General features: G+C 31.9%; 2 protein-coding genes across 2 annotated transcripts; both read right to left on the bottom strand.

Moving 5' to 3' along the window:
• Positions 1–2938: 2938 nt before the first annotated feature.
• Positions 2939–3743, bottom strand: LOC133674882 (glycine-rich protein 5-like). Its single transcript, XM_062096177.1, has one exon. It carries the CDS (start codon positions 3554–3556, stop codon positions 3128–3130), a length of 429 nt encoding a protein of 142 aa, XP_061952161.1. The 5' UTR covers positions 3557–3743; the 3' UTR covers positions 2939–3127.
• Positions 3744–7857: 4114 nt separating this feature from the next.
• On the bottom strand, positions 7858–9615 carry LOC133673729 (uncharacterized). The gene is made up of 4 exons (XM_062094603.1): positions 9355–9615; positions 8761–9090; positions 8569–8679; positions 7858–8478 (listed from the first exon to the last, which is right to left on the bottom strand). Exons 1-4 carry the CDS (start codon positions 9385–9387, stop codon positions 7948–7950), a joined length of 1005 nt encoding a protein of 334 aa, XP_061950587.1. The 5' UTR covers positions 9388–9615; the 3' UTR covers positions 7858–7947.
• Between the last annotated feature and the right edge of the window lie 61 nt (positions 9616–9676).

The raw sequence follows: 9676 nt of genomic DNA, 5'->3' as shown, positions 1-9676 counted from the left end.
ATCAATTTGGATGGAGATCATGCATGCTGATTTATTTTTGTAGTTTAATCATGTTTTAAAAAAATTATTTTTTTCAATATTTTTCAATTATGATGATATTAAAAAAATTAAAATTAAAATATTATTTTAATATTTTTCTAAGTCAAAAGCTTTTATTTTAATTTAATAAGATTAGATGAGGGAACCTCAAATCCATATAGATTCCTTGGTATTCGATTGCAATTTCATAAAGTTAAAGGAGCTGCTGTAAATTACTGTTCTGTTTTGACTAAAACTTATATTCTCCATCTTGTTTATCTAATATTTGATATTGTTATTCCTTCTCGTCTCTCTGGCATTTTCTTTTCTTTATTCAGCTGGATAACTACTGCGGTGATGGGCCCCATAAAAGGAAGGTCCTTTAATGGCCGAACGGACAAAGTCGTCGGTTAAAATTGGCTGGCAGTGGCACAACATGAATATCATCTCTCTATCCAACTTTCTGAGGCACGGGTTTATGTCTCTTCGCTTCTGCCTCCGGGAACTTTCCAGGACAGTTCTTTTCCTTTTATTATTGCCAGATCCAATTCACAAGCAAATAATTCATTTGATGCTTTTTTAATAAAAATATTTTAAAAAATAACTGTTATTATAATATTAAATAAATTTTAAATAATATTTTTCTCATCTTAACACATCCTTTACTTTTATTTTTTTTAATGTATTTTAATTTTTTTAAAATATTCTTTTGATGTAATATATTCACCTTATAATCATTATTTTTACAGCAATGATGATTATAATAAAAAAATAATCAAATAAAGACTAACAACAAAAAAAAGCGACTAAGATAATGAAACATCAAATAAGAGAAGACTACATCAATGAGAAAAAAATCAAATAAATAGGGATCCAAAACCCAAAAATCAATAAAAAGAGAGAAAAAAAGTATAGAAAAACCAAAAAAAAAAACAGAGAATAAAAACAACAAAAAGCAGCTTGACGGGAAAAAAAAACCCTCCATGTAAAAAAATAAAACTAGCCATCTCTCTCTCTCTCTCTCACGCGCACACACATCTTGTCGTCGGATCCCATTGCATCGATCCAGCCCCATTCTTTGATGAGGTCTTTCCTCTTGATATCCCATTGAAGGTAAGCGAGTTAATGTCCATGGTTGATGCATATGAATATATTTATGTGTTCTTCACCCTTTTGATATGATAAGTGAATTCAGGTCGGATTGATTGATGATTCCATATATGCAGATTGAATATGAGTGGTTGTGGCTTTCGGGTCCATTTCAAACATTAAAAAGGAAAATGGGCAAAAGCGCAGTTAGAAATCCATTCCCCCTCCTTGCTGGGTTACAGTCAAAATAATTAGAAAAACATGGTTTCCAGTTTTTCAACTTCTAGAGAAACGAAGACTAAGGCCCAACCGGGTAGCTAACGGTCATACTTTGAGTTTGATGCTTAATAATCAAGGGATTTGGATTCAAGTTTCAGCATGATGATTATAAATTTACATAATTATTAATTTTATAACTTATAAAATTAAATAAATAAATTAACTCGAACATCTATATTAATGATAATAAAAAATAATAACATTCTGAATAAAAAGATTGAAACTACGCAACCAGAGGGTAGAAAAGCCTTCCTCTTGAATAGTTAAAATGAAAAATATGATTTTTTTTTTATTTTTTTATTAAAAGGAAGTGACAAAAATGCCTAAGTGAACAACATGATGAGTGTGGGTAAGACATTTGTTTCAATAATTTGTTACAGTAGAAACTCTATATCTTAGTATATTTTGAAATAAACTATAAGGAGTGGGAAGCCATAATTAAACATAATAAAATACATTGTAAACTATGGACAATCTTTTTCTTTCGACATCAGAGAGGGTGAGTTGTCACTTCCTTGTTGCTTTCTGTATTATGAGAGCTGAATAGTTGGAAGATTGACGAAAACTACTCCATTCAAACTACTCCATCTATTTGAGACTGGATTTTATGGCTCTCTCTTAATTATTTTATTTGGTTAGTTTTTTAGAATTAACATATTCATTTCTCTTAAATAATAAAAAACACTAAAACATAATTAATTTAAAATAAAAAAATTAATAAAAAACATATTAAAATTCACTCCAAAACCGTTCATTTCAAAGCTTGTGCTCCGATGAGATCAACTCGTGCGTGAAGAGGCCCTATAATTCCACTCGTGAACATGGAATTGCACAAGGTGAGTCTCCTGTTTAGGAGAGGATACTCATTAAGTACACCATCTCGCGTGAAGTTTTCAAGATCATGAGAATCAATCCTCAAATATTTAAGCATCATAAGGTCTCCATAAAGCCAGCACCATCGTTGAGGTTAATAAATAATTATACATATAAATCTTATTATCTTGACTTTATATTACAGAATTAAAATATGATATACTTCTAAAATGTTAAATCTTTTCAACAGCGTGAATAATTGAAATTATATTAGTGATGAGTATCATGAGATATCCAATGTTTGATTGTAAAACCATTTTCAAAATAGCCTTAAAGAATTCGAAATCATATTTAATTATTTGTTAATTTTGAATACTTTCAATAACCAAGAAATATAAGATCAAATATTGGATTATTTAGATAATAATTAAAGATTTAGATGATCATTAATCTCAGGGCTCGTAAAATTAATCGAGATATACGCAAGCTGACACAGATACTCACGTTAATAAAAAAAATATTAAATCATTTAAAAACCAATAATAAATTATGGATTTTAAAGTGCTCTAATTCATCAATGGATACGATTTTTAGCTTTAATATGAGGTACTGAACACCCTTTGCGTCGATTAAAAAAGAAGAAGATAAATCCTTAGTGTCTAGTGTCGATCGTGAAGGAATTGAGAAATATGGTAATTAAAATTTTAAAAAAATTGCTAAAATAAAAGACAAAAGAGCATAAACACTAGGAAGGTTCTAAGCCTTCTTCAATGGACGCATAGAAGGTAAATAAGGTACAAATTACAATATTACAGTGCGCACTTATAACACAGGAGCAAGACACAAACGTTCACAACCTTGTGGTGAATGCTTATTGGTAGTCATAGTACTGATTTTTTCTTTCAACGAAAAAAGAGGTCCTTTTCACTTATTTACCATTCCCGTTTCCTGACTTGGACCCGGCCCTAGAACCAGCAGATGAACCGGCTCCTGACCCAGCACCAGAACCAGCAGACGAACCGGCTTCTGACCCGGCCCTAGAACCAGCAGACGAACCAGCTTCTGACCCGGCACCAGAACCGCCTCCGGACCCAGAACTAGAGCTTGACGAAGAAGAGGATGAACTGGAACTTGAGCTAGACCCAGGTCTCGAACCCGAACCCGAACCCGAACCTGCTCCAGCACCAGAACCAGAACCTGATCCACCACCTCCCAGCCCAATACCCACTCCAACACCCAAACCAATCCCTAAGCCTCCAAGGTCCAAGCCCAAGTCTTGTCTAGCGACCCGGCTTTCACTCACAGCAAAAGATGCAACGAGGAGACCAAGAACTGCTAAGCACTTCAAATTGGCCATTTGTTAAGCCTAGGAACCGAAGGTCCGAGAATACCAGATACTATGTATGTATATACTACTATAAGAGTATTTTCTCAGCTATTAAGAGATCACGAGCTTTTGTGAGAGGGGAATGGAAAGATAGAGCTGCATTTATACTAGTAGATAGTGAGGTTTGGTATGTGGCAGTGAACGCAATTAAAAAGTTGTAGGCGTGAAGACTGTATCAGAAAGTGGTGGAGGGACATCGAATGCTAAGTTGCCTGATGAATTTTGTGGACGCCAAGTGTAGTGTGAAGGTTCGTTTTCTAAATCGGCTGTTTACAAGAATTTGGTGGCAAAAAAGCTGAGCATTGGGACAGGATTTTGGTGTCTGATACGTTGGACACAGCATTAGGAAGATCATGCCGTCCCATTATAGATAGTGGACTCTGACTGGCCTGTGCTGTAGGATGCTGTTAAGGATGAATTTAAGGAAAGTTACCGCTTCAACACATGCCCGGGAAGATGATGTCTGGAGTATCATTACCGAGAAGGCATCGCCCAGGTCAAGAAGAAAGAAACTACAACAACCTTCGGAATCCCACCTCGCAGGTTGGAATCAAGAACCAAATACAAAGGAAAATCTGGCAAGGCTGGTGAAAGTTTTGTTTGACTCCTGTTTTTTCATGAATTTATTGATTTGCTTTAAAGTAAATTAAGCAATTGAAAATATAAAAAAATGACCCTTACTTTTCTATAATTTATTTGCGATTATACCTTATTTTTATAGTTTTGAGAATTACAATATATATTCAGGGTTGAGGCCATTTTTAAACATTTCGACTTGGAGACCAAGGTCCAAGCCCAAGCCTTTTCTTGCAACCCGGCTTTCACTGACAGCGAAAGTTGCGACAAGGAGAACAAGAATTGCTAGACACTTCAACTTGGCCATTTTTTAATCCTGGCAAACAATGGTCGAAAAATATCAAATACTATGTATTTATTGTTTTAGCTAAGATATACTTGGAAAGTTTTTGTGAGAGGGAAATGGAAAGCTAGAGCGATATCTATACTTAGTATGTATTTAGTTTTCAGTGTATAATAGTTATGGTACTCGTGCTAGAGTCAACTTAAAAAAAATAAAATTTAGGAGCTGTTAAATTTTTATTGTTGGCGATGAAAAAAAATTAAGTGTGCTATTATTTGAACCCTTGCCTAATCTAACAGAATCAATTGTGAAATAATGAAACACTAAATAATAAAATTAAAAAAAAATTAGGAAGTGAAATGAAAATATGATCTTATATTAGATCGATCTTAATCAATTTGGGTTAATCTATTAAATTCACAATCCAGGTTATAACACGATCAAAATAAGCTAACTCGGTCTGACAATCCATCCCATTCATTTACCTCACTTTCTTTTCTTCGTGTGAGATGAAATTTAAGACTTATTTGAAGAGCCATCTAAGAATTAGTGGCTAAAGCAGACTGAAAATTTATCAGAAAACTTGGAACCAAATAAAAATATTTGATTGTTTAGGGATAATACATTCAAGCAATGTCTTGGACCTCATCCTGAATTTATTCATGACCTTTATGGGTGGCATTAGAATTATCATCGCTAGTCCTCTTTCTCAAGGCAACACATGTCATTTGCGAGTTCACGACAAGACTTTGATTTTTTCTCTCTCTCTCTTGATTTACAGGCAACGCAATAATATATAAAAAGGTGTAGATGAATCTTCAATGGGAATTAGTTCTTGTTTTTTATGATTATAATGGAAAAATAAAAAAGAAAACTAAAGGGGAAGACAAAAACATTTTATGCAAAGACTTAGTTTACTATTGATTACAATAGTAAAATAATGGTTTTGCCTTTTCCAAAAAATCACTAACTTTTTTTTAGAGATGTGTGACGACTTCTAGTTGCATAAAATATTGTTCTACCATGTCGTTGGATGCACTGTTGTGTCTTATTCCTTCTAATATGATGCATGTCGGTGGCAACGAGCTAGTTTATCATCGGTTGGCTTTTTTTTTCTTGTTCTCTCTCTCTTTCCCCCAAAAAACATAGGTTGGTCCTCTTTGTTGTTGATATTTCAACTTCATTCCTTATTCGTTTGATTTTTAATTTTTATCCTTGGTTGTTTTGTTAAAGTTTTATTTGGTTCCAATTTAATGCTTAAATTCTAATTTGTCATGTTTAAGTTTTTTCAATTTGGTCATTTTTCTTTTGATTTTTAATTTTTTTCTTTGCACTTTTGTAAAAGTTTTGATGTTTTAAATTTTACTCTTCAATCTAAGTTTATGATGTATTTTGTTTTTATTCTTTTGATTTTTTTTCTTTCCCTCTAATTTAATTTTTATTTGATTTCCACCTTCATTCTTTTTATTACTATTTTTTAAATTTATTTTAGATCTTTTTTTTTAATTAAATTTTTTTCAATTTTATTCCTTTGCATTCAATTTGCTATGGATTGAGTTTTGCATTTTTTCCATATACAGTGCTTTGGGTTTATTGACTCAAGTGATGAGTTTGAAAAGTAATGTTGATTGATGTATTCTTTTTTTGTTTATTTTCTTTTATGATTTCATTGTTTGATATTAGTCTTATTTTATTAAAAAAACTGGCTTTGTTGTTTTTCTCAATTTCTTTTCTGTCAGGTTATCTTAATCTTATAAACTAGATAATGAATTTTATGGGTTAATCCGAGTTGACTCGCCTCTTAGTAATCAAGTTATATGCCAATCATGCTATCTTGAATTGACTCGAGCTCTTTATTTTTCTCTTTTTTATGCAGTTACATGCTTCATGAGGTTTATTATAAAGTTATTGTAATTATTTTTTTTTTTAAAAAAAACTGTCGATTTACTATTGTTACTAATTTTTTAATTAAAACAAAATAAAAATTTTTAAACTAGGTTAGATAGTTTGTTTTTTATTTTTATTTTTTTGAAACACGTTTTCTTGACCTAGACATTATTTTTAAAGAATGCAAACCAACGGGCATGTTTCTAGTATATAAAATTAGAGATGGTACGATTGTAGACTGTAGGAGCGCAGAAGGGGAGCCTGGAGACATAACCTGCACTATTGTTTCTAATTAATTTGCTTTATGAATTATCGTGCATTGCCAAGTGTGCATGATCATGTGAACACGTTTTTAAATTAGTATTTGTCCAAAGTTTGTGGCTGAAAAAAGCTGAGAATTGCATTGCCAAGTGTGCATGATGGTTTTGAGATCTACGTACGTTTGGACAAGATGGTAGTGCCGTCCCATGAATCCCAAACCCACTACAGATACATACATTGTGGAGTTTGATTGGGTTGCACTGTAATGTTGCAGCAATGAATTAGGGAATAGAAAAATGCTCAGACATGTTCAACATGCTACCTGGCTAATTAAATTGATTAATTATAAGATATGGATAGATGAAAGATCAATTACATCCCACAGAAAAAAAGCTAATTCATCTCAAGAAATTTGACATACAATATTCACACAATTATATATGTTTTATCTTTTATTTTTATGATTTTATACCTCAACTAATTTCATAAGCCCTTAAGTTAACCATTATATAAATCTTTAGTGGTACTGAGAGGACCAAAACTCGTGATCATTGAGTAACAAATCCAAAACTTAACCAATTATACTTGATTATACGGGAGACATGTAGGCAGGGGTGCATAGGAGATATTATCTAGCTATTTTCTTTTTAAAAAAACATTTGTACACATTATTGTAATAACCAAGATGATTTTAAGAGTTAATCAAATATAATTAAAAAATCAAACTAAAATTTTGAAAACATTGAATGGCAACATTTTTTTTTTTTGCTTCCATGAGTATTTTGATCATCCACTACTAAAAAATGGAGTAATTAGCAACGGACGATTCCGTTGCAAATAAAACTAACATCCGTTGCTAAAACAATTTAGCAACGGAATCAGCAACGGCACAAATCGGATGCAGATTTGTCGTTGCTGATTTTTTTGCAACGGATTTGTCCGTTGCTGATTTGGCAGCAACGGAAAATCCGTTGCTGACATTTAGCAACGGATAATCCGTTGCAAAACTAGCAACGGATTATCCGTTGCTGCCAAATCAGCAACGGACAAATCCGTTGCTCATTTTGTGAATCAGCAACGGATTCTCCGTTGCTGATTCATGCATTTTGTTTTTTTATTAAATTAATTTTTATTTATTTATTAAAATCACTTTTAATTTATTTATTTAATTATTTATCAATAATTTAAAAATTGTAGAATATATATAACCAACATAAATTAATTAATATTAAAACTAATTATATCATTAATAAAAAACAAAATAAAAATAATATTCATATTATAAAAATTTAGTTAAACTTGCATTAATACAATTAAGTTCAAATACAATAAAAAAAAACAACAAAAAATACAATCATGGTGCTGGTTGCGAAGACGAACCATGATATTGTGGATCAACAGAAGATTGAGCAGGATATAAAGGTCGAGGTGTAGGTCTAAAAATTGGTTGAAATGCAGGACCCATAGGTGTCATTATCTGAGGAGCCATAGGTGGCGGTATTGATGGAGTCAAAGGTGGTGGCATACCTTGATCAATATTTGATGTCCCACCATGGTATCCAAGATTGTTCACAAGATATTCTTTCATGGAATCCATCTGCCGTTTCATTTCAAGAATAAAATCATCTTTTTTCTTTATCTCCTCTTCTTTATCTTTTATCTCCTTTTGCAATGCTCGATACGATGAACTGGGATATGATGACTCCACCGAGTAGGAATGTGATGAAGAGCTTGTACTAACTTTTGATTTTGGCATACGAGGTGCACCATATACCCTACCCTTTGTAACTCCTCCTGAAGCCACACACCAAGCTGCTCCATCAAATGAAGGATGATTTTCCCGATCAGTTCCATACTTTGAAATCATCTCCATTTTATAATTTTCCTACAAATAAAATACATGCAACAATAAATTAATTTGAATGTTGAATAATACTTAAGTTATATTAAGAAATAATCAAATAAAAATACATACAACCACTTTTTTAGACTTGTTGTCGATAAAGCTACCAGATTGCTTAGTACTTTGATGCAAAGCTGTAAAGACATCATCCCATGGAGGTTCTTTTCCACCAGCTTCCTCTTGCTTTCAAGATTAATAAATATTATAAAAGATAAATATACAAATTTTAATTTATTATCTTAAGCATTAAAAAAAAATCCTTACCATGTTAGCTCGATATGATGCAAATGACACTGTTCCTCCAGAATGAGTGCTTATTTTGCCATCTGTTTTGGTTAATCGATTCCTCCTAGCAGATTCAGATCTCCTTTGAAATTCAGGGGTGGACCAAACATCTTTGATCATTTGATTCCAGTCATCATTGTTTATCCAGGCAGGACCTTTATCAAGACAATCTATAATATTTGTAGTGTTTTCTTTTGACATGGCTTTCTTGCGAGCTCGGGTCAATTGTTGATTCAAAGCTATCCTAGCCTTATCTTCCCAAATATTACGAACAATCGACTCATCTTCCTCAGGAAAGGAATATTTTTTCTACCAAATAATATATATACCAAGTAAAAAGAGTGCACAAAATTTCAAATTATATAAATAATTAATCATATTGTGTTATCTTGTTCAGAATTTGCAAGATGATATAATAACTAAAGAAATTAAATGATATTAAAGAGTAAACAAGAAATAAGAACAAATTATAACACAAATCAATCATAGCTATTTAGTTGATAATTTTTATAATTCTACATTAAAGTTATCAAAATTAAAAAGAATATTATGACAATTAGTGTTGGTTCTTACCTTAAACTCTTTAAAGAGTTCATCCCTGCACATTGAATCTACTTTTTCCCAAGAGTGCCATGCTCCCTTAAAATTGGACCTCAAAATATCTCCGATTGCACGACCACACGATGCATTATTGAACCTGAAAATATATAATAACAAACTTATATTAAACAAATAATTACACAATAATAAGTAATTTTTTTCATACCTGAAAATATAACCTTAATAAGTTAGTTATTGAAAGTTTGAACTTACTCGGTTGTTCCATACAAACAAAGCTCCTTTTTTCTTGTTATTGGATCTATTGACGTGTCAAAATCCTTCCTTTTAACACTTT

Source organism: Populus nigra, chromosome 15 (assembly GCF_951802175.1).
Source record: "Populus nigra chromosome 15, ddPopNigr1.1, whole genome shotgun sequence".
NCBI lineage: Eukaryota > Viridiplantae > Streptophyta > Magnoliopsida > Malpighiales > Salicaceae > Populus > Populus nigra.
This window is presented reverse-complemented; position numbering and strand designations above follow the sequence as displayed.